At 65.9% G+C, this 27,460-nt stretch overlaps 1 protein-coding gene across 2 annotated transcripts in view; it reads left to right on the top strand.

Moving 5' to 3' along the window:
• Atp2b2 (ATPase plasma membrane Ca2+ transporting 2) overlaps window positions 1-27,460 on the top strand; it is a 118,716-nt gene that overhangs the window by 48,548 nt on the left and 42,708 nt on the right. For both annotated transcript variants that reach the window (XM_048356234.1, XM_048356233.1), the window contains exon 2: window positions 20,644-21,062. In XM_048356234.1, the coding sequence (XP_048212191.1) occupies window positions 20,864-21,062 (199 nt within the window). In that variant the 5' untranslated portion in view covers window positions 20,644-20,863. The remainder of the gene's footprint in view (window positions 1-20,643; window positions 21,063-27,460) is intronic.

Raw genomic sequence — 27,460 nt, 5'->3', positions numbered from 1 at the left:
CTCAAAAACTGGAAGTGGCGCTGTGGCTCAAGAGGTAGAGCGCTCGCCTTGAGCACAAAGATGCTCAGGGACAGCGCCCGGGCCCTGAGTTCAAGTCCCACACTGACAAATAAAAAAAAAAATTCAGCCCCTGGTGGCTGGGCTATCCTAGGGCCCCCATGCGCTGCAGGCTGACCCCACGTTCAGGGACGGCCCCAGGGGCTGAGCTGCGGAACTGTGCAGGAGGAGGGCACCCCCATTCCCCGGAGGCCAGGAGCGACCTGAGGAAAGGCTGAGGCTTGGTCCCACCTGCGGGCAGGGCGTGTGCCTCGACCTCCCCCCACACCTGGGCTGATGGGGCACAGGGCTGGGGTCAGCCTGGGAGCGGGGGGGATCGCCTGGCCCCCAGTTTTGCTGCTCTCTCCTGCGGCCTGAGGTATGGATAACGCCTGCCGTACTGAGGGTCCCGGTCCCAAGCTGTCCCCAAGCCCAGCCCCACTTACAACTGGGGGAGAGGCCACCACCACCACGAAACTCGCCGACCCCCTTTCTGTCCTGCGGCGTAGCGTGCCTCCTGTCGTCATGGGGCCTCCGTGAAGCGGATCCACTGGGGTCCCCCGTCCGCGCCTCGGCTTAGGCTCTCGCGGCCTCCGCTAGCTGCGCGCTAAGAGCACCTGTATGCAGTCGGTGCCTAATACGTAGCAGCGCGAAGCAAACAGCAAGGACCAGAGCACGGGAAGGCGCCGGCGGCACAGACCCCAGTTCCTGCGTCTCTGCTGTGTGGTCTGCCGCCCGTTCCTTCATCTCTCGGTGCCTCGGTGTCTGCAAAACAGCAATTTCGAAGCGCGCGCAGCCCGCCGACCCCGCGGACCGAGCAGAAGCCGCGTGCGTCGGGCGGAAGCGTGGACAGTCACTGTTTGATAAGCTTCTAGTGAGTTCTCCCCGCGCCGTCCACGGCGGTGAGAAGAAGCGGCAGGCTCCGTGCCGTACCCGCTTTGCAGCTGGGGAAACTGAGGCTGGGCATGCCTGGGTGCCGGCTCCGCGGCCTCCCGCGTCTGATCCTCGTGGAGGGGGCTCTGCCGTGGCGGAAGGCTTGGGAAGAGGCTGTGTGGGTGCTGGGTTCGAGCCCCGGGGCGGGGAGGGCTTCTCCCACCGGGAGCCGCAGGGCGGGCTGTCCTCCACGCCCTCCCAAGCTCGGCGGGGCCTCGGGGTGCCACCGCAAACCCCCCCCCGGCTGGGCAGCTGGGGCCACGCCACGGACGGGCAGGGCCGGGGCGGCGCCGGGGCGTGGGTCCGGCGGGGAGGAGGGCGTCGCAGCGGCCGGCCCCCCCACTCCCCGTGACCTTGGGCCGGCGCCGCAGGCCGCATCTGCCTTCCAGCGGGACGCGGCGGCCAGCTGGACCCCCCGCGTCTCCGCCAGGTCAGCCCCGGCTGGCAGTCAAGGTCACGGGAGGGAGGGAGGGAGGGAGGGAGGGAGGGGCCGCATCTGCCTCTGGAGCGGACACCTGGATGGGAAGCCGGCCGGGCACGGGGGGGGGGGGGGGGGGGCGGGGAAGGGCGGAGAGGGGGAGGGCCGGATCTGTGGAGATGCCCTGCACCCCGATTCCTCCCCGTCACACCCCATAGTGGGGCCACAGCTGGGTGGGGAGGGGGCCCCGGTGGGCAGGCGCCCCCCGCCCCCACACGAGGCGCGTTTGGCCCGCAGGGCTTGCTGGGTACCCGGCTCTTGTAGCAAGTGTCTGAAGCCGGGAGATTAAGAGCTCTTTAGGCCACTTCTAAATTTATCAACTTACCATGACTCATTTCGGGTGGAAATGAGGCCCCTCGCGCTCCCCCCCCACCCCCCCCCCCGGGCCCATTCTGGGTTTCGGAGCTCAGAGCCATCTTGACGGAGGGCCGGCGTGCCAATCAATAAAACCAATACTGGCGGCCGTGGTGGCCGCGGGCAGAGGGCGCCCGGCTGGGGTACGGGGGCCCCCCACCCCACCTGCCAGCCCAGCTGCCAGTCCTCCCCGACTCCGCCCCCTCCTCCTCTGCATCCTGGGAGCCTTTGGCCCTGCTGGTGTCACGGGGGGCGGGGGGGACACGTGACCCCAACCTCCAGCAGCCCTCCCGAGAGCTGGCCCCCCCCGGGGGGGACACTGAGGCAGGTGTGGTCCAGGAAGGGCGGCCCTGGGGAGGAATGAACGCAGCCCAGAGCGGCCGTGGTACCCGGGCCCCAGGGACTTGTCCCGGCCAAGCTGCGGGCTGCAGCATCTTTGCGTGATGGGCCTGGGGGCCGAGGGGCGGGGCCTGGAGCCTGAGGGGCGGGGCCTGGAACCTGAGGGGCCGGGCTTGACCCCCCCCCCCCCCGCAACTGTGTGGCCCACTTTCTCTCCTCACTCTTCCCAGACTTCCCAGCATCCCTTCTGTCCCTCCAATTCATCACCCCCTTCCTGCCTCCGGCCCTTTGCACGTGCCAGATCCCCTTCTCCTTCTTGTAATCAAGGCTTCGGGTAGGGAAAGGTGCACAGCAAAGGTCAGTGGAATGAATGAATGAATGAATGAATGAATGGGCCAGATCTGAACAGCTGGTGCTGCAGGGGCACACGACAGCCGTAGCTCTCCTCCAGGAGACCACGGGGAGATCAGAGGGGCGGCCCAGCGCTAGCAGCTCACGCCCGTCGTCCTAGCTACTCAGAAGGCTAAGATCTGAGGATGGCAGTTCAAAGCCAGCGTGGCAGGAAAAGCCCGTGAGACTCGTATCTCCAGTTCATCATCAGAAAGCCACAAGAGGAGCTGTGGATCGAGTAGTAGAGTGCCAGCCTTGAAAGGGAAATAGAAAAACACCCCAAAACTCAGCGACAGCACTCGGGCCCTGAGTTCAAGCCCCAGTACCGGTCCCCAAACACCACACACACACACACACACACACACACACACACACACACTCACACACACGATGGGAGGGGAAGAGGTTGCCTGGTGTCTCCCTAGCCTTGCGGGATGGGAGGGCGTCGTGGGGGGCAGGTGTTCCAGGGATGGGGGGAAGGATGGGGGGGGGCGCGCCCCAGCTGGGGAGGGGGCGTTGGGCAGGGCCGGGCTCAGCCAGCCCCGGGGAGCGCTGTGCCACGCTGGCTTTCCACCCACCGCCCCAAGCTCTGACACGCTTGCAGTGACAGGCTGGTGGGGGGGGGGGGCGCGGGGGCAGGCCTTAATAAAGGGGAACCCTGTCTGGCCGCCCCGTGCCTGGGGCCTGGGTCCTCCCCGTCCCCTCCGAGCCTCCCCCAGCGCCGAGCCGCCACGGGCCGTGTCCCCAACCCACTAAGTGGCCCAGAAAGGAGCCGGGCAAGCCAGCGTGTTGAACACGCCGCTTTCCTTTTTTAACCCGCAGCCGTGTGGGCTCCCAGAATAACCCGCGAGTGTGAGAAGAGGGGCTGGGATGCGGGGTCTGCGGCAGAAGGCCCGCGTTTCCTTCCCCGCGCCCGCCGCCCGCCCGCCGAGGCGCAGGTGCTATTGATAGCCCGGCCCAATGGGAGCGTGTGATCCACGGCCCCTGCGTGTCACCTAGCGGCGTGGCGTGGCGTGGCGTCCCGGCGGCCTGGGGATGGGGAGGACCGGAAGCTTACAAAACGAATCCAGGCAGCAGCAAGGGCAGAGGGCAAAGCCAAGACGCAGCTCCGGGGTCACCAGGGACAACGGGGTGTCAGGAAGCGCCCCTGGGCAGGGGCTCCCCCACCCCAAAAGCAAATGGCCTGTCCGTTTCAAGTGCCCGTGGGGACCAGCAGAGGCCTCGGAGGAGGAGGAAGCACGGCGGGGCGCCTCTGGGTCACACTCGGCATCCCGGCCGTGCGGGAGGCTGAGATACGAGGATCACAGTGCGAGGCGGGCCGGGGCAACACAGGAAAGTCCGAGGGACGCTTATCTCCAATGAACCACCAAAAGGCTGGAAGCGGAGCCGTGGTTCAGGTGGTAGGGCACCCACCTTGAATGGAGAAACCTAAGGGACACCACCCAGGCCCTGAGTTCAAGCCCCAGGATGGGCACAAAAACAACAAAAGTTACAGAAAGGCCCAGGTAACCTGCCAACCCCTCCCCACCCCCCCCCCAGCTCGGCCTTGCTGGGGACGGCCATGTGACCCCACGGTGCCGGCCGCCCGCAGCCCCTGACTGCCAGTCTCAGCTCCAGATGAGGAAGTGGAGGCTCACTGACAGGCTGGGGAGAGGGGGGCCCAAGGGGGGATGGGGGGACCCCGACCATTCCGGGGCTCCCGAGGAGGTCTCCGAGGGGCCAAGCAGAAGGAGTAACGAGAACCGGGCAGCCGGAAGGAAGGCAAACGAAGGAGGGGTGCGTGGGGTGAGGACACCCCAGCAGTGAGGTGACCACCCCCGCACCCCCCCGATGGGGGAGGGTCGAGGCCGCCCTGTGTCGGTGTGGCTGAGGTGGGACTGCGGACGGGGTCCCGGGAAGCCGGGAGCCCAGCGAGGTCATGCACTACCTGCCGGCGGGGACAGGCGGAAGATGGATGGAGAGACAGGCCGGTGCATGGACGGGCGAGGGACGGACGGACGGCTAGCTGGACAGACGTGTGTCTGCTCCTCCTCTGAGCTGGGGGCCCGGAACGTGGCGTGGGGGAAACCTGGCACCCTCCTTGCCCACAGGGCACAGAAAAGGGGCTCCCGGCCCCCACGGCTGGCGGCCAGCCGGGGGCTGAGAAAGCGGGAATCGCGCCCCGCTCCTCCGGGGACCCCGACGCCGGCCTCGGGCGACAGGCTCCGCGTCCTCCTCTGGCTCGTTCTCGGGGTCACCCAGGGTCTGCGCTGGCCGCGGGCGCGGCGCGGGGGAGGCTGTACCGGGGACGGGTGGAGGGAACGCGGCCAGCCCGCACCAACGCCCACCCCGCCGCTCCGGGCATATGGATTCCCTGGCTGAGCAAATGCTTCTGGAACGCTCGCTGCCGGCAGGCATGTTGGAGGCCATGGGAACGCAGGAGGAGCCCCCTAAGAACCAGAGCAGATCATTCGGGCAGAGGGGAGGGTTACAAGGAGAGCTAAGGGTGGGGGGGGGCGCACGGGCGTGGCAGCCCCCACTGCAACCCCGCTGCTTGGGAGGCAAGTATCAGGAGGCTCGTGGTTCGGAGCCAGCCCGGGCAACACGATGGTGAGAACCCCATCTCCACACAAAAAGCCGGGTGCGCTGGTCCACGTCTATCGTCCCAGCCTGGCAAAAGGCATAACTAGAAGGGTCATGGTTCAGGCCATAAAAAAAAAAAAAAACTGAAACAGAAAGGTGTGGGGTGCATGGCTCAAGTGGTAGAGCATCTGCCCGGCAAGTACAAGGCCCCTAGTTCAAACTCAGTGCTAATGATGGGGATGCTAACGAAACGGGGAAATCAGACTTCCCGGCGGAGCTGCCCAGGACCGTGTGAATAAAATGGCCCGGGAGGTGGCAGCGGCCATTGCGAGAACCCCCTAACCGTGCCAACCCCCATTCCACAGAGAGCGCTAAGTGGCAGAGCAGAGTCGAGCTTTGAACCCAGACCTTCTCACAAGGCTGCTGGGCCAGTGGGGGGGGGGGGGGTGGGCAGATCGGGGGAGGACGCCAGCCCGGGGCAGATGCCCGCCGCTGAGCTCCAGGATCTGTGGGGCCCCGGGGACCTGCGGGGTGTGGGGAGACGGGGTTCCAGGAGGACTGAGAACCGAGGGAGGCCTGGGGACCAGCGGCAGGAACTCAGTTTCCCCCAAACCATCCTTGCATTCCACCCAAGACCCAAGGTCAGAGGCGCGAACCGCCTCCCGGAGAGCTGGGCTAAGCTCAAGGTCGCGGGGTGCGGCGGGGCGGAGGGAGGGGGCCGGGCCGGGGGGATGGAGCCGCCCCCCTCCCTGGTGCCCACCGCAGAGCCCGGCCAGCCGTCCCGGGCTGCCACTTCCCTCCGGAAGCCATCGGCAGGCCGGCTGGGGCCTCTTCCACCGCCCTGGAAATTTCCACCCGGGGAATCATGAAAACCCTCGGGGGCCTCTGCCCGCCTGCGTATGAGGAACAGCTCCCGGGGGGGGGGGGGGGCTGGCCCGGGCCTGGCTGGGGGTGGCCGCCACCCCTCGGGGCTCCCTTGGGGAGGGGTCCGTCGAGGTGTGGGGAGGTGCAGGCGCTGGGATGCGTCCACTGTGCCCCGGCGAGGGGGGGGGGGGACGGCAGGAGGCCCTGGAGGAGGGAGGGGAGCGCGGAACCGTAGGCCCCGCTGACCCTCCATGCTGCCCGGCCACCGGGCCGCCATGCCACGCCACCCGCCACGGGGACGCTGCTGCCCCAGCCAGGAGCCAGGGTGGCACAGAAGGTTCTAGAACGGGGTCAGACCTGAATCCCTCTCTGGAGTCCTAGCTCCGCCGCCCCCCTCTCCCGGGAGCCTGGGTTGCCTCTCCAGGCCTCAGTTTCCTCGCCCACAAAGAGAAAAGCTCGCGCGCCGGCCCGGCTCCCTTCAGCCCCAAGCCTTGGGCTTCTCCCTGGGACATGGGGACACTGAGTCAGGGAGGCCCGCCCACCCAGAGCCCGCCTCACCCGTCCACCCCATGCCAGATCCCTCCCTCCCTCCCCCCCCCCACCCCGCCACCCCGGGCACCGGGATCCTGCAGCAAGCAGCGCCTGGGTCATCCCCGGGGCACGATGGCCGGAGGCGCCGACAGGAGGCCGTTTCCCGCACGTGGCGTGGCGTGGCGGTTGCCCATCGAGGCAAGGGTGCGCGTGCGAACATGGGGGGGGGGCTGCCGGGCGAGGTGGCGCGGGGCCCGCCCCTTGAGCTTGGGAGCACGTGTGTCAGCATGGAGCCCGGCGCCACAGAGTGAGCCGGCCTCAGGTACGGCTGGATCAGGGTGTTCTGTGGCGTCTCGGTCCCCTCTGCTTGCGTCAGCCGTCCCCACTCCCAGGGGACCCCGTGGCCCCCCCACAGTCCCCACGCCTGTGTGCAGCGTCATGGAGACCTGCGCTCCGAGGCCCGGACAGGGAGGGCGGGACGTTCGAGGGTCCGGCGTCCCTCGGGCAGCGTGTGCGAGGTGGGGGCGGGAAGTTCAGTCGCCAGAGCCCCAGGACCGGGCCTGTGGTCCCCAGGGAGGACTTTGAACTTGGTTCTCCGCCTACCAGAAACCACTGGACCCTTCTGAGCAGGAGAGGGATGGGAGGCCATCTGTGTTCTAGAAAGAACTCAGGGTGGCGGCAGGGAGGCCCAGGGCTGCTCACCCCCTTCCTCGCGCAGAGCCCGGCCATCATCTTCCCCCAGGTTCCCGGTCTGATAGAAGATGAGCTTCAGGCACGGCTGGATCTAGGTATTCCGCGCGGGGCCGGAGCGGCTCTCGAGAGACGGCTCGCTCTGGGAGACACGCAGCCCGGCCCCTTCTGTTTGGGGGTGTCCACACCCCGCCTGGGAGAGCGTTTTCGGCTCCTCCACACACACCACCCCCCCACACACTTAACAGATGTGGAAACTGAGGCACGGAAATGGATTCGGCAGCGCGGGAGGAGAAGGAAGGGGTGGCCCCGCGCACACGGCGAGATGGGGATGAGCCGGGATGCAGGAGTCCAGATGTGTGGGCCTTGGGGGGCTCGGACCCAGGGCCACGGGGGGGGGGGGGGGGAGGGCGAACCTAACTGCTCTTCTCCTCTGTGCTTTGTCCTCTGGCTTTCTTCCTGCTGCTACAGGGGGGAGGGGGAGGAGGAGGAGGAGGAGGAGACTCCCCTGGACGACTCTCACCCTTACCCCGGCACCCGGGGCAGCCCCCCTGCCATGCGCCGCAGCCCCCACGCGGACGGGCCATGGCCACGGGCTGGTGGGGAGGTGGGCCCGAGGGCAGGCCTGGGGGGGCAGGGGGCACCACTGTGTGGCTTTGGCCTTGGCCGGCCAGTACCGGGGCTTGAACTTGGAGCCCTTCCCCTGAGCTTTGGTGCGCCAGGCTGATGTTCTAACGCTTGAGCCGCAGGCTCTCCTTCGGGTTCCCCGGAGGTAAGACTCCATTTTACCTGCCTGGGCTGGCGTCAGATCTCAGCCTCCTGCGTAGCTGGGATTACAGGCGTGCCCACCGGCGCCAGGGCCGCCCCGGTGTTTTTAGTGATTGACAGGAAGACCAAGGGAGGGGCTGGGGGGGGGAGGCTGGAGGCAGGGCGGGCCGCGTCTTGTGCTGAGGGCGGCGGGGGAAGGCCGCTGAGCAGGACAGCCGGCATGGCGCCGCCTCCACTCCCCCTCCAGGGCTGGGCCTCGTCCAGTCTCTCCCTCCGGGGTGACCATCCGGCATGTTCCTCCCAGGACAGGAAATCCCGCCCTCGGCCCCCGCCGCTTCCGCTTTCCTGCGCCACCCCCAGGGAGCAGGCACCCGGTCCGACGCGGTGCTCGATCCTGGAAGCCCCTCCGTCGCCCGCCTCTTCCCAACGTCTGGGGCCCGCCACCCTCCCCTCCCACCCCCAGCCCAGCCCGCCCCCTGCCCCCTCCACCACCGGCTCCCCCCCTTCCTTCCTTCCTCCTTCCTGCCCCCGATCCCCCCCCCACACACAGCCATGGCAGATCCTTAGCAGTATCAGAGCAGTGGGGCTCTCCGCGCCTCGCCCCGTTGGGCTGTTCCAGCACGCCCCGTCCCCGGCCCCGTCCGTCTCCCCGTGGGGCCTCGGCCCGGCCCAGCCCCGCCCGGCTCTGCCCACGCCCGGCCGCCTGAGCCCTGCTCTGGGTCCCTGGGCTCCACAGACGGCCAGCGGCCGGCACGGCGTGCCCGGCACCGTGGACACTCGTTACGGCGTGTCGAGCGGGTGCGTCCCAGCGCCCGGAGTCACAGCTTTGGGGTGGCGGGGGGGGAGGGGTCCTCAGTTTCCCCTTTGTCACACAGGGAGCACAGCTCCCACGCCAGGCTGCCGAGACGTTGGTGCACCGGTGTGTGTCCGGTTACTGAGGCATCGCGGGTGACAGTGCGCGCGTGGCTTTTGGGGGGGGGGGAGGCTGTGTGTCGACGTGCGCTTGGGGCAGGGACTCCCAGGATCCTGAGCCCGCCTCTGCCATCGGGACCCCACAGTCTGGGGGTGGGGGGGGAGATGGGCAGATGCCCTGGACCGAGGGGTGACCCGGGCAGGGGATTTGCCCCAGGAGAGGCGGGGCCTCCCGCGAGCGGTGACATTGGGCTCAGGGCCACGTTTCCTTGAGAGAATGTTTCCGTCAGCAGCCACACCGGCCTGTGAACGGGGGGGGGGGGGGGGGGGGAGAAAGGGCTGCGCTCCGCTCCCGAAATAACCCGGAGAGCCAAGGGCGGGCAGCCAGCGGGGTCCCCGAGACCTTGGGGGCAGTCCCTGCCCCGCCGCGTGTCCCTCAACCGCAAGCACGAGGGGGGGGTGGCCAGGAAGAGTCGGCCCAGGGCACTGGGGCCAGGGCTGGCACTGGGGTGCGCCCCAAACCCCACAGGGCTCCCCCAGCCCGCAGCTTCACCATCAGAGCTGAAGACGGGGCGGGGGGGGCAGTAGAGCCCCATCCATTCACCTGCCACCCCCTTGCGGCCTCCTGCACATCTGTGTGTGCCTCCCCTCCTCCCCCTCCCCCCCTCCCCCCCCTTCCCTCCCCCCTCCTCCCCCAGCCACCCCCAGCCGCTCCAGTTCTCCTGGCATAGCCTTGCACCCCCCTTCCCCTTCTCCTCACCCTCTGATCTCCACCCTCTGGTAAGTGCACACACGCGTGCGCACGTGAACATACACACATGCACATAATCACATACACATACAGCGAACACAATCCCCTCCGCGTGTGATCAGACAGCGCACACAGTCGCACACGTGCACACAGTCAGAGGCATGCACGCGATCGGATGTGCACGAGCACACGCACACGCTCACAGTCGTGCACACATACGCCATCCACACGTGCACACCGCTATCACACAGGCGTGAGCGCTCTTTAAGACCAGAGCCCGGGCTCTGTCCTCCTCCCCCCCGACCCCGGCCCAGGACTGGGGGACCAGGGCAGGTTGAGAGGGAAGGAGCCACCGAGCCAGGTTGTGAAGGTCGGTGGGGGAGGGGGGGGGGGATACCCCGGTGGGAGGCGCCTGCTCGGGGCAGGGCATGAGTTCAAATCCCGCGTCCTCGCGGTCTGTGAGGCGGGTCGCCGGGCGGCCTCCTTCGACGCCGTGTCCTTGGGGACAGCGTCAGGCCAGGGGGTCACTGTGCTTGGCCACGCACACCTGGGTTTGGCTCCGGCCTCTGCCACTCCCCAGCACGCTGCGCAGAGTTTCCCTGCCTCGGTTTCCCCGTCCGTAAAACGGGCGTGACAACAGCCCATCTGCCTGGCGGTGCGGCTAGGCGGGCGATGCAGCCAGGCCCTGCGGGCGGACGCCATGCTGTGTCCTTCCCTGAGCCTCGGCCTGGACGCTGCCGCCCTCCCCCTCCCTCCCCCCACCAGGTCACTCCGAGTGGCTTCCTTCTGCCTCAACCTTGTTCACCCCACATGGCCGAGGGCCCCGGGACCCCTCCGACCCGGCCCGCCTCTGACATGGGGGGCAGCCCCCCCCCACACTGAGCGTTTCCTATCATTACACACCTCCGCCCTCCCCGCCTGGGTGCCGGAAACCCGAGCCGCGGGAGGGGACGGCCCGGGGGTGGCCTGGGGAGGCTTGGGTGTCCGTGTGTCCGGCACCCATCCCTCCCAGGAGGCCTCAGGACGGAGCCCTCCCGTCGGCCAGCCCAGGAGGGGCACCCCCCCTTCCTCCCAGCGTGTCACAGAGCACGTCTGCGGGGGGGGGGGGTCCCATGGCCGGCTGCATGTGGTCAGCTCAGAGAGGGGAAACCGGAGCCTCGCGCTGCCAACTGATACGGGCTGCGCCGGCCCAGCCGCTGTCACCCCCTTTTTAGAAAGCCGCAACCCCCGTTGGCCCCAACGCATGGAGACTTTCTTGATCTCCCCCCCCACACCCCCAACCCGTCCGCAGAGCCAGCTTCTGGGCTCCCAGAGTGCTGTGCGTGACCTCAGGCCCCTCCCACTTGGGCACGCCACTCAGCACAGGGTCCCCGGTCCACAGCAGCACCCCCCGCCTCCCGTGGGGCACCCCGGCCAACCCGCCACTTGGTCTGTCCCGGCGTTCTCATCCGAGCCGTGGAGGAACCGGAATGGCTCGCTCCAGTGAGGTGACGCGTGACCGTCGGCTAGCACGGGGCTCTCGAAACGCTCGCTCGCCGCCCGCTTTATTAGATTCTCATCGTGTGCGGGCACCGTGCCAGGCGGAGAGGGCACGATGCCAAGCCATTGGAGCAGAGGGGATGAGTCTGGTTCCTCAGCATCGGGCCCCGTGGCTCAGGCCCGCGTGTCTACGGGGCTCGCCGCAGATGCTTCTGGAAGGGGCGCCAGTGCTCACGCCTGGCGCGTGAGCTCCTCAAGAGGCTGAGAGGCGAGCATGGCATCTTGAAGGCAGCCTGGGCGGGAACGTCGCTGAGACTCTTTGCTCCCATCCATCAGCCCAAAGTGGAGATGTGGTTCAAGTGGCAGAGCACCAGCCTTGAGCACAAATAAAAGCGGGGCGGGCGGGCAGGGCCTGGCGTTCAACCCCAGTATTGGCACAAAGTTTGAAAAGGAAACAAAAAGCTTACTGAGTGGAGACGCGTCACCTCCCGGGCCACCGGGCACACCCACGCCAGCCTTCCCCGTGGTCTCTCCTCACGGGCCTCGCTGTCGTGAGGTTTGCGGTCTCGGGGTGCTCTGTCTCTTTCCTGTGGCTGGGCTGGGGCTGCAGCGGGCCCACAGAGTCTCAGGCAGCCAGAAATAGCCAGGCAGACAGATGGCGAAGGAGCGGGACCGGTCCCCCACTGGGACTCGGGGTCTGCCTCAGCCCTCGCCCCGGTCCCCACCTGCTCTGGGTGACCTTTGCAGGCAGGTCACTCGCCGTCTTGGGACCTCAGTCCCCCCTCTGCCAAGGGGACACCTTGCTCTCAGGGGTACAGGCCAGGCAGGCTGGGCTTCGAGGAGTCCCTTGGTTTCTAGCAAGCTAGCCGTAGGGTAGATAGATGGCTAGCCATGGTCAGCAAAACCGTGCTGAGTAACTGCCAGCGCCCTCCTCCGGGGCTACCTCTAGCAGGAGGCGATACAGCCAGGCCGAAGGCTCCAGAATTTCATCCTTGACCTCTTCCAACACAGCCGCCAGCGCAGCCCAAGCCCCCACTCCGAGCCCGGCTTCACCTGTCAGCAGTCAGGGAGAACGTTTCCATGGCGGGGAGGGGGGGCGGTTCCAGGGAGGAGGCTGAGCCCTGTGCCCCAGCCACCTACACCTGTGGGCAGGGAGGGGGGACCCCCCCCCAGGACTCAGATCCTGCCTGGCTGCACCCTGGCCACGTCATCTTGGGCAGTCACCTTCCTTCCCTGAGTCTCAGTTTCCTGAGTTTGTAAAATGAAGAAAATAAGGACGTGTGTGTGTGTGTGTGTGTGCATGCATGCATTCATGTGCATGCGTGCAATGCGCGTGGGTGCATACACATGCAGGCCCTTGGGGCTTGAACTCAGACTCAAGGCCTGCACGCTGTCCCTGAGCTTCTTTTGCTCAAGGCAGGTGCTCCACGACTTGACCCGTAGCACCACTTCCTGCTTTTTCTCAGTAGTTTATTGGAGGATAAGCGTCTCAGAGACTTCTGCCCAGTCTGGCTTCAAACTGTGATCCTCAGACCTCAGCCTCCTAGGTAGCTGGGATTCCAGGCAGGAACCGTCAGCATCCAGCTTGAGACATCTCTCTTGATGGGGAGGCAGAGGCAAGAAGATCTTGCGTTTGAGGCCAGCCCAGATAATTAGCAAGCAAGCAAGGGCGGGGGGGGGGGGGTGGCTCGAGTGATAGAGACCTAGGTGCTCTCCCTACCCAAAAAAAAAAAATGTTTAATAAGGAAAAGGGAAATAAAGGAATTACTTAGGGCTGCAGTGGGCCTTAAGCAAGTCCCACACGGAGAAAGGGGAAAGCAGGGGAGCAGCTCAGACAGCCTGGCCACTCGCAGAGTACTTTTTCCTGTTGTTGCTGTGTCTCTGGCCGTGGCCTAGGCCTGGCGCTTCCTTTCTCTGTTCCAGCCCCGCTAGGCTTGGATCCGCGTTTGTCAATGGCATGTTTTCTAAGCGCTAAAGCCAGCTTGGGAGGTCAAGTTTGGAGGTTTGGGGGCCCAAGGGTTCAGGACCACCTGAGGACAGAGGCAGGGACAAGGTACCACGGTCAGGTCAGCCCTCTGAGCTGTTCCACAGCCTTCACAGGCGCCCCCCCCCATCTCTTCCCACCCTCCTCCCAGCCGCCTGACCTCTAGGTCTCCCACAAAGAGATGGGCTGGCACCCAGAGAGCCCCACGTACCCCTGGAGCACCCAGAAATAGAGGGAGGTGGGCGGCACGCCACCGTGGCGCCTCTGAGAGGGCTCAGGGGCGCACCCAGCCTGGCCGGCACCTGCGTTCCTAGACAGTTCTGCCCCCTCTGGGCCTCAGTTCCCCTTCTAGAAATCGCTGCCATCTCAGTCCTGTGTGCCCTTCGTGGGCCAGACGGTGGACGGAGCCCTGGCCCTGAGTTCACTTGCAGAATCCTCCCAGCGGCCCGGCAGAGGGGGCGTCATTGTCCCCATCTTAAAGATGGGTCGGCTGAGGCCAAAAACGGACCGGGCACGCATGGCCCCTGCCGTGGCAGAGCGAGGGGTCACGCAGTTGGTATGGGGGATGGGGCTGTTGGAGGGGCCCGAGCGGGTGGGGCTCAGAGCTGGGCCCGAGGCCCACGGAGGGGCGCAGCCTCAGCAGGCCCGGGGTCCCCCGAGCCCCTGTCTCCCCGGAGGCTGCCTTCACATCTGTCCCCATGCAGATGGCTGGTGCGAGCCTCTCGCGGCCCCCACCCCACCCGCACCCCTTCTGTCGCGGGACTCGGCTGCGCCGTGCCGGGGAGCGTGGTACGGCATTATTTTTAGCGGCGGTGCCATCTGTTCAAGGTGCCGGGTGGATTTGGTTCAGTCTCCACAGGGGCCGAGGACAGACATGCCGAGTCGGGAGCGCGGCAGAGCCGGCCGGGTCTGTCCCCCACCCCACCCCCGCAACCGGGACGATCCCCCATCTGCAGGCCGGACCACGGGGTGCGAGATTTGTTGGGGGGGGGGGGGGGGTCCAGACAACCGACGCAGAGTTTGGGGCCGTCCTTCCACCCCGTGATGGCGGTGTGGCTGGACAGCTCCCTGGCGCCAACTCCGTAGCGATCCACTCCGGTCAGCACTGCAACCTTAGGACAGCTCCCGGCCGCGCAGGCGGCTGCCTTTCAGCACCAGGGCGCGTGGACAGCGCCCAGCCCCCGTGCAAGGGGGGGGGGAGGAGAGCGGATGGTATCGCGTTCCCTGACCTCAGCTCCCCACCCCGCCCCTGCTCCCACCCCACGAGCCCGCCCTCTGCCGTTGGAGGACAGGCCTGAGGCTCCACCGGCCGGCTGGCCGGGGCCCGTTCTGTCCGTCAGACCGGTCGCTGCCACACCGTGTGGGGACTGGGGTTGTCAGGGTCGCTGTGAAGTACGGAGGGCTTGTGATCGGCACACGCTATGATGTTAGGGTCACCCTTGCCTTTTGGGGGGCAGGGAGTTGTTTTCCTCCTGTGGTCCCTGGGGGAGCTAGGAGAATGTGGAAACAGAGGCAGGAGGGAACAGGCCCCTGTGGCCGGCTAAACCAAAGACTGGGAGCTGCCAGGTGACACAGGGGACCCGTGAGCCCTGCCTGTCACCCCAACTCCTCAAGAGACATGAAATCAGGAGGACTGCAGTTTCAAGCCCCTGGGGCCACACGTCTGTACAAATCCCTCATCTCAACAAATAGCCGGGAGCGGTGGCACACACCTGTCCTCCCAGCTGCAGCGGGGGGGATAGTCAGCAGAACTGCACCCGGCCCAGACCCGCCGGGGACACCAGGCCAGACCCTGCCTCGAAAACACCCAGCGCAAAGGGGGCTAGACGTAGGGCTGGAGTCTACAGCACCTGCCTAGCAGTCATGGAGCCCTGAGTTCAAACCCCAATACTAAGGATGAGAGGGGACAACACAGCCAGGTCCGGTGCTTCACCCTAGGCCCGCCACCATCCTCAGGGGAAGAGCCCCCCTCGTGGTGGGCTCACAGGGCCCCACGGCCTGCCTACCTGTCCATCCTTCCCTTTACAGAAGGGAAACTGAGGCAGGAGGAGGGAGGCCCTAGGCCAAGGCTACCGTGTGAGTTAGCATGGGGCAAGGGAAGTCGGGATAGACTCTGGGCCGCAGCAGACACGTGTCACCTGGGTGGCCTCCCCGCGTGTGGCCCGGCCCGCTGCATCCGTCAGCATCAATGACCGTCACCGCCCAAGGCTGGGAGCCCAGGCCGCTGTGCCCAGAAAACGGCCATTAGGGTTATAAGCTCCCACGATCTACACCAAGACCTGTCGAAGGGTACCCACGTGGGCCTGCAGGTCCTGCCCTCGGGGGGACCTTGGTGGCAGGGTGGGAAGACCCTGTAGAGCAGGCCAGAGGCCTGGGCGTCTCCCTGTAATCCCAGTGTGCAGGACCTCACGCGCATGTGTGGTCGTTAGGTGTGGATGGACACGGGGAGGGAGGGAGGGAGAGAGGGAAGGAGGAGCCGGCGTGGATCCCCGTGGGTGATTGCGTGAACGGGGCGCGTGGGGAGCCAGGGGTCGGGGGGTGGGGGTAGGAATGGAGGCCGTCCCTGCCCTCTGACTCTGTCAGGCTCCTGGAGAGCATGGCCGCGTGGGGAGCCGGTCCTGAGGCCGCATCCCTGCCTGCCCCGTCCCCTCCCCGCCCTGCTTCCGTCACCCCTGCCTGCAAGGCTGTTTCTGGGGATTTTTCTTTTTCGGTTGTTCCTTTTCTGGTTAACAGAGTTGTCTAAAAATAGCACTAAATTCACTTCTGAGATATTTCATTTCCATTCCCTCGCTGGTCTCTCATCTGTGACAGTGCACCTGCAACTGCCATTAGCAGCTCTGAGGTGCGTGTCACATGCTCACATACGTGTGCGCACACACACGTGCACACACTCCAACGTGTGGCTCGGGTATCCCTGGCTCACTACTGCTCATGAACACACATCTCTTCTCTCCCCCTCTCTTACACACACACGCACACACACACACACACACACACAGATCCTGCACACCAGCACACACCTCCATCCACGCTCACCTTCATCTATCCGGTTCTCTCTCCTCACACATGCAGAGGGAACCCCCCCCCCTTACAGATGTGACAGCAGGTGAGACAGAGAAGAGCTGCCACCCACCCACCCCCCTCCTGGCCACCAGGCCAGGCCCACCACAGGGGAAGATGGCCCCATCCCTGGGCAGTGGTTCCCTTCCAGAAAGGCCAGAATGTTCTGCCAGAGGGAGAAAGCATCCTGCCCTCTGGGAAATCGAGATGGTTCGCCCAGACCCACACAACGGGGAAACTGCCCTGTGTGCCGTCCTGGCCAGCCCTGAGGAGCAGGGCGTGCTCTGGTTTAGCCACAGGTAGCTAGCAGCCAGATTGCCGCCGCAGCTCCGGTGTCCCTGCCCCCAGGACCGGGGCTCAGCCCAGCGAGGCTGGATTGGCTGCCCCATGGCTACCTGGCAGCCGGGGACCTCCGTGGGGTACTGCAAGCCAGGGATGGTGTACTTCAAAAATACCTACTCGGGTGGCATTTAAATCCGTCACATCTTAAAACAGAAGGCTCCGGCATCCAAATGCTATTTTTACCAAATTCATTTGCAACTGTCCCCGCTCCCGGGCTTGCACTCCCTTCGGAGAAGCTGCGGGCTTGGGTTTGGGTGTTTCCATTTTGTTTTGTTTTTCAATCTTCCCTTTGGAAGATAAGCTGCCTGCTTTGTGAAGGAAACTCATGCACCTTTTGTTCCGTCTGCCGGCATCCCGGCATCTCTGCGGGCAAGATGCTTTAGTAAGAGGCCCCTAACCTAATTTTTTTTTTGAGTCATGGAAACGTAATGATACATAGCCATCTCCATGCTAACAAGAAGGAAATGGAACGCATAAAACCCAATATCACCAGAATGTTCTCCTGGACTCTGAAGGAGACCCCGGAGAGCCCGAATCCTAACTTTTAACCTGCCCCAGGGGAAACTGAGGCCCTGAGGCACGTGGAGCTTGGCCAAGGCCACACCGCCCGAGCCAGGAAAGCGGGGGGGGGGGGGGCGCATCTCCCAGACCTGTGACCCCGGCTGGCTTTGGGGGCCCCGGTGCGCCCGTGGCTGAGGCAGGGGTGGCCACCCGGGCGGTGGGACCCACGAGGAGCTCTGGGAGGAGGTGTGGGCTAACATTAGGGGTGTGACAGCGAGGGAGCAGCGTCCCCCTCCCTGCCCCCAGTGCGCCCCTGAGGCAGGCAGAGCAGGAGCCTCTTGGCCATCCTCTAGGTGGCAGGGCGGAGACCTGAGGCCCCCTGGACAGCCCTGCCCGTCAGCCGGGTGTTCTTGGACCCACTGAGTGCTTACAGAAGACCTCCTGGGCGCCAGGCTCTGCCCTGTGTGTAAACCAGCCCGGCTGCTGCCCACGCGGCTCCCTGCCCCAGCAAGAGCAGGCAGTGGGCTACAATCCAGGGGGTCTGCGGCTCTGGGGAAGGGACCCAGGCCGCGGAGGACGGCCGCCGAGGGGAAGCCAGAGGGCCAAGTGGCCGCAAGTGAGCTGGACAGATGGACGGCCGGCCCGGGCCTCGGGCAGCTGGCCTGCCGTGCCAACGGCCAGGTGTGCGGAAGATCCTCTGTGCTGGGGCGTCGGCTTCCTCCACACCCACGGGCTCGCCGAGCCCAAATGAGCAAAAGCTCCCAGGCAGGGCAAGTGCCAAGGTGAGCTATGCAACTTAGAAGGGAAAAAACAAACAGGGGGCCACCGAGAACGGGGTGACCTCACGCGTGCACCCCCAAGCTGCGGGGGATGGGGTGAGCAAGGGCTGGGAAGCACAGCATCACTGTCTCACCCCCTCCCCCATACCTGCTCCTGGTCCCTCTGTTCCTTCTAGTCCCTTCTAGCCTTTACTGGCAGACAGCTGTATATTTCCATTTCTCCCTGGTCCGTCGTTTGGCCCAAGTCCTGCTAAACCTACAGGATAAAAGAAAAATCCTCCCTGCTTGGAGGGAGAGGAAAGCCTCCCTGCCCCTGACTGGGGTCTCCAGCAGATAAACCCACCAAGCCACGGAAGTCCCCGACCACATGACCTCACCCTCCACTGGGGGCTCTTAGAGGATGGGAGCCCAGCCTAGATTCTTCACCATGTACTACCAAGGAGGTGCCCACCGCCCCGTCACTGAATGGATGGATTGGCGGATGAGTGAGTGGATGGATGGGTAGGTGGATGGGTGGATGGATGGATGATGGATGGATGGGTGGATGGATGGATGGATGGGTGGATGACAGATGGATGGGTGGATGGATGGATTATGGGTGGATGGATGGATGATGGGTGGATGGGTGGATGGATGGATGATGGATGGATGGGTGGATGGATGGATGACGGATGGATGAGTAGATAGAAGGAGGGGAGGGAGGCACTTATGGTTCACACCTGTAATCCTAGATACTCAGGAGGTTGAGGTCTGAGGATCATGGTTCAAAACTATTCCAGAAAAGTCTGTTTGATTTTTATCTCCAATTAACAACCAGAAAACCAGAAGTGATGCTATGGCTCAAAGTGGTAGAGCAGTAGCCTTGAGCAAAAGAGCTCGTGGAAAGCGCCCAGGCCCTGAGTCCAAGTCCCACAAACAACAAATGTTTTTAAAAAAGAAGGGAGGGGGGAGAGAGGGAGGGAAGGGAAGGAAGGAAGGAAGGATCAATGGATGGATGGATGGACGGATGGATGGACGCACCAACAGACGGGTAGACGCGGTTGAATATCACCACTCAGCGACCACAATGATCACGAATGCAAACGGTAGCCAGTGAGCCCGGGCCTGCCCTCGTGCCGCCGGTAGTTACAGTAAGGGCCGTCACAGCTCACGCGCACGGGGCCGGTGCTGCCACCTTGCTGCAGGTGGCGGGGGACAGACAGAGGACAGCGCCTGGGTTTGACAGGTCCCTGGAGGCTTGTGAGCACATTGGTTCACGATGGCACTGTACTGAAATCGTGGGAACCCCTTGAGGGAAGTTCAGCAGGAATCCCCAAGGCGTCCTGACTAGGAACGAGGCTCTGAACCCAGACTTGTCACTCGTGGAGAGACCCAGGCCCCGTGGAGAGGCCAGGCTTTGAGCCCACAGACCGTGGCTGCCCGGGCCCCGACCCCTGAGGCCGTCCAGCGCGTCTGAGATAAGCACCCCCAGAAGGCACGCACCGAGCGTGGGGCCCAGTGAGGGCTCCGTGAAACTGGCCAGGGGCCAGTCCTGTGTCATAGTGATCTGGGCGGGTCCCCGAATTGTAGACGCTGGGTCTAAAGTGTGGAGACACGGGGAGCCTCGTGGGGGTCCCAGGAAGCGTAGCGCCGAGCGTGGTCGTCGCTGCCTCTGCCCGCACCTGCTAAGTCAGAACGAGGGCCCATTTCTCCCCTTACACTGGGGAGTCGACAGGGGACCGGGACTATGGTCGCCCCTGCTTTACAGATGAAGAAACCAAGGCTCCAGAAGTGAAGGGAACAGCCCAGAGTCCTCTAGCCAGGTTTCAAGAGCGCTCCGTTTTGAACCCGAAGCCCTCCAAGTTCAGATCCTGGGTTCCTCACCACCACCACCACCCCCGGCCCCGCCCTGCGCAGCCCGCACCAGCTGGGCACTTGACAGTGGAGGAAGGATGTGTCTCCCTGGGGGGGGGGGGGGAGGCCGCCTCCTGGGGCTCCTCCACCTTCGGGTGCCGTGTGGCCGTGGACAAGCTCCTCTCCCGCTCTGAGCTTCGGCCTGTGCTGAATGACACGAACGGGAATTCCTCCATCCCGGATGAAGTGCGTGGAAGAGGGCGGGAGGGGCGGCCTGGGCTGGGGGGTGGGGGCCCAGGATGGCCAGCTGTCGGTGGCTGCTGGGTGGGGCCGTCCCCCGTCGTCCCCCCCCCACCGGAGCCAGGCTCAGCTGAGCTCAGCAGGGGCCTTTGTCACCCAACGCTTGCCGGCCTGGGCCCTGGTGTTGGGTGTCGGCGGATTAGATTCTCTCCTGGCAGGGGTGGCGCGGCGGGCAGGCAGGAAGAGGCGGGCGCTGGGGTCTGTGGCTGCTGTCCGTGGTGCTGGACTGTGGGGGCTGCCGGTGAGGCTCTGTGAGGGACCAGGCCAGGGCCTGCCGGGGACCCAAGTCTGGGGCGGTGTGGTCTGGGTGGCCATGCTCGGCCAGCTCCCGGGCCAGGCCTGAGGCCTTGCGCACTGTGGTGGAGGCGGGGGGTGGGGGGGAGGCCTGCTGGCCTGGGGAGCCTTGGGGAGGGGTGAGGAAGGGAGAGCGTGTGTTTGGGGGGGGGGGGTGCCGTGGGGGAGGGTCTGAGGACGGGGCCTTGGAGGGGACAGAGGCGTGTGGAGAGGGAGGCTGGCCATGTCGGGGGGGGGGGGGGGTCCTGGGACGCGTGCCGTGGGGTGGGAGGGATCTCGGAGCCTGCAGGGCCCCAGGGCATGCACAGCGGGTGTGTGCTGGGGTCGGTTCCGTGGCGGGGGTTGCTGGGGAGACCCCCGGGGGCTGGGGGGTGAGCTGCAGTCGGGGAGCTGTGTGCGAGCCACCGGCCCGCCGGGCCTCCGGTGCCCAGCCCCGGTCGCCAACCGTGTGCCTGCCCCACAGGAGCCGCCCCGACCATGTAGATGGCAGCCCTGGCCAGCAGCATGCGCCCCGCTGAATGGAGAAGCCCGGATCTGCGGCCCTAAGCCCCTCAGGCCCCTGGACGCCGCCCTCCCGCCGGGGACCCCGCCGGCTGCCCACCGCCATCGCCGCCCCGTGAGGGCGCCGCCCCGCGAAGCCGTCACCCCGAAGCCGCCCGCCCCGAGCCGGGGCCTTCGCAGACATGGGGGATCTGACCAACAGTGACTTTTACTCCAAAAACCAAAGAACCGACTCGAGCCATGGGGGTGAACTGGGGTGCACGCTGGAGGAGCTGCGCTCCCTCATGGAGCTGCGGGGCACCGAGGCCGTGGTCAAGATCAAGGAGACGTACGGGGACACGGAAGCCATCTGCCGGCGCCTCAAAACCTCGCCTATCGAAGGTAGGTGTGCGCGACTCCGGCAGGGGGGGGGGGGGAGGGGGGAGGGGGGCAGGACAAGAGGCAGCGCCGGACGGGCGGATCTGGGGCGCCCGGGGGTCTTTCTGAGGGGCAGAGGGCAGGAAGGCCAGGCCGGTGTAGGCCCCAGAGCTCAGAGCTCCTTGGGTCCCCACGCCGACACGAGGCCCGGGAATGCGGGGGAGAGCGCGCTGGGCTTCTGTCCCCACGCCGACCGCACGGTGCTTGCTGTGGGGCCGGGCGTACAGCAGGTGCTCGAAACGCCTCCTAGGGAACCGGACTCCTGTGTGCGATCTGCACGGCCGGCAGGCCTCGGGGTAGCTCTCCCCGGGGGCCTGGCGGCCAGCGGGCGGCCTGCTGTCCCCTGTGTCCCCTGCGGTCTCCCCGGGCCCGGGGCCTGCTCCCGGGGGACCGGGGGCGGTGCGCCCCGCGTGGGGCCACTCGTCGAGGCGGAGCCACTGTAGAATTCCGGAGCGTTCCTTCCTCTTCCGGCCTGGGAGAGCCAGGCGCTGCAGGGCGGGGTGGGGGGGTCCCCAATCCCAGCCCCGCTCCTTGCTCCACCACGGGGGGCTGGGAGCAAGGCCTCCTCCGTGGCCTGTCCCTTCCTTGTGGGGGGGGGGGGGTTCCCTGGTGGCGGGTGGAGTGTTCCTGCACATGGGGCCTGGGAGAAGATAGTGCAGGCGGGGTCCCTCTTCCCAGACAAGGGCCGGACACGAGATGAACACGGGGTCTCCAGGTCCCCCCCCCCCGGAAATGAGCCGAGCGCCCCCACTCTGACCTGCCGCCAGGAACGCTTTCCAGTGGGTGGCTGGTGGCGGCTCCAGCTCTGGGCAGGGCCGTGGCCCAGGCTCTCCTCGGCACCCCGACCCCCAGCCAGGCACAGAGTGGGGAGGTGCGGGGCGCCGGGCTCCCAGGTGGGGGGCACAGCGGGGGTCCGGGAAGGCTGTGGTAGAAGAGCAGAAGGCTGGTGGCCTCCAGAGCCGTTAGGGAGTCCCGCCGCCTGGCGGAGGGTGGCGGGCGGCCGGGCCCTGTGTGGACGTGGACGTGGATGGTGTCTTCTCACCGTGCGGTGGGAGGGCGGCTGCGGCCCCCCCCCGGGCTGCTGTGGGGGGGCTCCACGGGCGCGTTTCTCATGTGGCACCGGGGAGGAAGGCGCCCGCTGCCCCGCAGAGCCTCCGCTCGCCGGCGGGCCCCGGGAGGGAGCGCAGACCCCAGGCCCGGGTTCAAATCCCAGCGCTGCTGGCGCTGTGAAGCTGAGGGGCTCCGGGTGCGAGTCGCCTCTCTGTGCCCGGGGGAGGGGGACGCCACGCGTCCGCGCCGCCCCCCCCCCCGCGCTGGCGCAGCCGTGGGTCGCCCATCTTTCCACCGTGCGGAGGGGCTCGCGAGGCGGGGTGCCCACCCTGAGAGAAAGAGCCGCGCCAGGGCACGGGGTCCCGAGTTCAAGCACCGGCTCCGGCACCAAAAACAGCAAGCGCAGTGCCCTGGGCCCGTCTCTGCGAGAGGGGCTCATGGGGGGGGGGGCGGGGGGAGGGGGAGGGGGCTCTGGCTGCCCGGGGCCTCCCGAGGGGCCAGTGTGGGGTCCGTGAGCCCCAGGGGCAGAGCAGTTACCCCCTGCAGTGCCCCCCCAGAAACCAGCTCAGTGACGGGAGGGGGGAGGGAGGGAAACGGGACACCCGCGTCACCCCAGATCAAGCCGCCTGCCCGCCCCGCGCCACGCGGCTGGCGTGGCCAGCGCCCCGCCTTTCCCGGCCCCCAACCTCAGGCCGTCAGAAAGGGCGGCGGCACGCGGGACCCCCCCCCCACCCCGAGTCACCGCGGGACGCGTGGGGTTCGGGTGAGCGGAGGGGCGGGAGGCGGCTCTGTGGGCGGATCGCCGGCTGCAGCGCGCGTGGCGGCTCGTGGGTTAAGCGCAGCCCCGGCCCCGCTCCGTCTCCTTGGTGATCCTCTAAAAGCAGCTTGGCGGCGGGCCCGCGGGTCACGTGGGCGGCGCTGGGGTGCGCCCACGCGGACTCCGGAGCCACGGCGGGGGAAATCCACGAGGCCACCGTATTCACGGGGAACCCGAGGCCCCAGGTGTGGAGGCTGTCAGCCCCAGAGCCCCTCGACAGGCCCCAGACAGGGACTTGTGGCCGGTGCTCTTAGGTGAGTTGCCTTCCCTCTCGGAGCCTCTCTGGAGAGGTGGCGACAAGGCTGTCGAGGAAGTAGGGCGAGAAAGACTACGCACCAGCCCCTCCCTTCTCCAGGCCTCTCTCCCCTCGGGGGCGGAGACTGTGCCACTGCCTCCTGCTATGGCCCTCAGGTCCGGCGTGATCCAGCCGCCAGCTGGCGGCCGAGGTGCCGTGAGAGAGTGTGGAGGGCCCGTGCTTAAAAGCGCAGCGCGGCCTTCAACGCTACAGAACCCGCGCCCTTCCCCAAAGCCCCTGAGGGCATCGTCACTGAAAATAAATGGTAATCACATGCTGGGTCTCCAGCTATCCTCACCCCGTCCCCCAGTGAGGTACGCCCCACCCCAGGGCTGAGCAGCTCCCGCTTCACCTGTTCATCCATCTCCTACTCCTAAGTGTGCACTGAGCACCCACCGGGTGCCAGACCTTCCTGAACTTTCTACATCACAGCTGCCCCGGGCCGACAGGCCCCTGTGGCCTACAGTGCAGGGTAAAGAAACCGAGGGATGCGCAGAGGGCCAGAGTACAGACTTTCCTTCAGGTGCCCTGGCCAGCATCCCCCAGGGGTACCCTGGGGGCGCAGATTCTCTTCACCCTGACCCCACCCAGGCCTGCCCAGGCCCCACCCAGACCCACCCTGGCCCCGCCCAGGACCCCCCAGCACCGCCCAGGCCCCGCCCAAGCCCCACCCACCCAGGACCTATCCTGGTTCCACCCAGACCCACCCTGGCCCCACCCAGGCCCCACCCAGCCCCACCCTGGGCAAAGGCGGTCCAGGCTCCCATGGCTCAGGGAGAGGCCTTGCATGGTGGCCACCGCTCCAGGTGCCCAGCAGACACACCGGCCCTCTCCTTTCTGTTCGTTTCGTTTTCCTGGCTGGGCAGAACTGGATGGAATGGGACTCGAAGGATCTGGGGAACACGGGGGCTCCCTAAGACACTGCAAAGGTTGTGGAGGTGTTCCTTCCTGGTTGCTAAGCAACCAGGTGCAACAAGGAGGGGAGGGGTGGGAGGAGAAAGGAAGGACAGGGAGGGAGGGGGAGGGGGAGGGGGATGACTCACACTCGCACACACCCCTCCTCCGCTCCCCATACCCCAGACTCTGGCCCAATGGAAGCGGGAGTTGTGTGTGCCTGACCTTGTGCTCTTGGCAGACAACACGCAACTCACCTTTCAGATTGGATAGGGCATGGGGCTGGGGATATAGCCTAGTGGCAAGAGTGCCTGCCTCGGATACACGAGGCCCTAGGTTCGATTCCCCAGCACCACATATACAGAAAACGGCCAGAAGCGGCGCTGTGGCTCAAGTGGCAGAGTGCTAGCCTTGAGCAAAAAGAAGCCAGGGACAGTGCTCAGGCCCTGAGTCCAAGGCCCAGGACTGGCCAAAAAAAAAAAAAAAAAAAAAAAACAGATTGGATAGGGCAATCCTGAGAAAGAGAGGGAGGGGAATGATGAGTGAACCAGGGAGGGAGGGAGGGAGGGAGGGAAGGAGGGAGGGAGGGAGGGAGGGAAGTGACCATGTTTGGAGAAGGAAGTCCGTGGTGGCCCCCTGGGGCAGATGAGAGCTGTGTGTACCCCCGTCCAGTGGGAGGAGGGGGCTGGCCAGGCCCAGGGCCGGGCAGCCAGAGCCTGGGAGCCTGGACTCAGAGGTGACTGCGGCAGCAGCGCAAGGCCACGTCCACAAAACGCCAAGCCAGGCTGACCCAGGGCCAGGCTCCATGGTAGTTCTGCTGAGCCGGGGACATGGACAGGACAACCAAGCAGGGCCACCACGTGGGCCTTTTGCCACCCTGGCAGAGGGATTCGAGGGAGTCAGGACAGAACGAGAAAGACAAGGCACAGGCAGGGCACGTCCCTGCCTCCACCACCCACAGCCGGGCAGACCTCACCAATGGATCCCAGAGAGAGGCTCAGGCTCACCCTGGATGGGGCAGGGGTCGGGGAGGGGGAATGCTGGACAGACCTCACTAATCGATCCCAGCAAGAGGCTCGGGTGTGCTCTAGGCGTGCCCTGAACTCAGTCCTGGCAGGCCTGGACCTTTCGTCTCCTGTCCACGCGGTGAGTACCTGTGTCACTGTGAGCGTGTGGTGATGTAGCAGCCCGGCTCTGTAGGCCTCCGCCTGGCTGACCTTGTCCCTGTGACCCTGTGAATGACTCTCCGGCCAAGGGTGGCCATGAGCAAGGCCATCTCCCCCAGGGGAGATGGGACAGAGGGGACCCGAGGGGACCTGCTCCCAGCGGCCAGTGCACCCCGCTTTCCACACAACATGGCCAGCTCGCCCCCGCCGCTCCCGGCTCCCCGGGGGCCTTCCTCTGGGGAGGATCTATTTCTGGGAGCTGCCTGCCTCCTGCAAGGAGAGCCCGCTGTCACGGAAATAGGGGTGTCCACCTCCCTGGGGTTCTCTGTGGCGTTGGCAAGGCTGGCAGCTCCTCCAGGTGGCAGCCGGGGGGTGGGGGTGGGGGGCTCGGGCTGAGGCTGTCCCGGTGGGCGCATGGCTTTCCCAGTCCCCACCAACAAGGGGGACACCGGTGGCCCCCGGTGCCTCTGTGGGACGCCGGGTGCCCAGAGAGTTACCCCGACGTCTCCCCCGGTGCCCAGCCCTCAGCCGGGGACACCTCTTCTAGATGTCATTCTGCAGCGTCGGGAGAGGCCGTCTCTTTATTGAGCACCTACTGTATTTCACACTCATGTCTTCATTAAGCTCAGCGTCAGCCAGGGAGTCAAAGGCAAAAACAAACAAACAAACGAAAACCCTAATTGCCTTCTTTATTAATTACGATTAAAATGAAAGTGATTTTCGGGGAGCTCTGAAGACATTCTAAAGGGAATCCAGTCTAGCAAGGAGGGAGACTCAGCCAAAGGAAATGCTGAGTGAGGTACAGAGGCTGAGGAGCCATTCCGGGCCAAGGGAACCGCATGTGCCGAGGCCCTGCGGCGGGGAAGTGTCCCATGGAAAGCTCCGGAAGGAGGCTGGAGGAGGGCAGGGGCCGTCTGCGTCTGTGTGTCGTGGGGATACGGGCTTGAGTGGAACACCTCTGTGTGCATAGCACCCCCAGATGCCGAGTGGAACGCGGATGGGGGGGGTGGAGACTCAGGAGACCAGTGAGCCTGGGGGGGGGCGTGGCCATGCTCCGCACCTGTGGCAGGTGCCAGCGGGGAGTGGTTAGATCTGAGATGAACTTTTCTCTGGCTAAAAGACCCAGAGGAGAGCAGAGAGTCGCCTGACCCCATCCCCCCCCCCCCCCGCCCCGGCCCGTGGTACAGGGGACAGGCAGGGCTCCTGACGAGCAAACCGGAGAGCCAAGGTCGATCGGAGAAACTCACGTCACACCGGCAACGCAAACATTTAGTGACACAGCAGACTAGTGACTAACTTCTCCCAGATCCCTTCGGGCAGTGTCTGGCGGGCCTGGAGCGAGCTGCCTCCGTGCGAGCCTCTGCCATCCCACGTCTGTCCGACAGCGGTGCGGGCCACGCAGGGCTCAGCTCTGATCTCAGCTTGAGAGCAGGGCGGGATGCAGAAAGAGGCCGGCTGTGGAAACCCGGAGACCCGGGTTCAAGTCCTAGCTGGGCTGTGAGCTCCCGAGCCAGGCCCTAATTTACTTCTCTGAGCCTGCCTGTCCAGCTGTAAGCTGAGGTTTACAACCCTCACCTCACAGAAAGGCCAGCGCGATCGAGAGCAAGCCCCGTGGAGCACGGAAAACCCCTGTGGTCCCTGAGACCCCGAGCCCAGCACCCTGCCCTGCTGTGGGTTTGCGCCTGGCTGCACGGGAGGAAAGGGGCAGAAGCTCTGCCAGGTTCTGGGCACCAGGGGCCGGCTGAGTCCTTTCCGCACTGCCCCAATGGATGGGGCAAGGCTGTCCCTGGCTCCCACGGGGGAAACTGAGGCTCAGAGTGGGCCGCCATTGGCCCAAGATCTCGTGGCCAAGCCGAGCTGAGCACTCTCTGCCTCGCCGGGGTGCAGGGGTGCGGGCGGCGGCTCTGCAGAGCACCCCCTCTGCGGCTCCCCAGCCCTGAGGCTTCTGGGTCCCTGGAAGGACAGAAGAGGTGCCCCGCCCCCTGCAGAGGGCCTGCGTGGTGATTGGGTTAGAGAGCTGTCAGTCACCGCTCCCAGGGTCAGCGCACTACCCGCCCCCCACCACCACCACCCCCACCCCCCCAGCCAGGCATCTGGTGGCGAACCCTGCACATTTCACATTTGTAACCGTATTTCCTTT

This window comes from Perognathus longimembris, chromosome 10 (genome assembly GCF_023159225.1).
Source record: "Perognathus longimembris pacificus isolate PPM17 chromosome 10, ASM2315922v1, whole genome shotgun sequence".
NCBI lineage: Eukaryota > Metazoa > Chordata > Mammalia > Rodentia > Heteromyidae > Perognathus > Perognathus longimembris.
The sequence above is the reverse complement of the archived record's forward strand: the minus strand, read 5'-3'. Positions and strand labels throughout refer to the sequence as shown.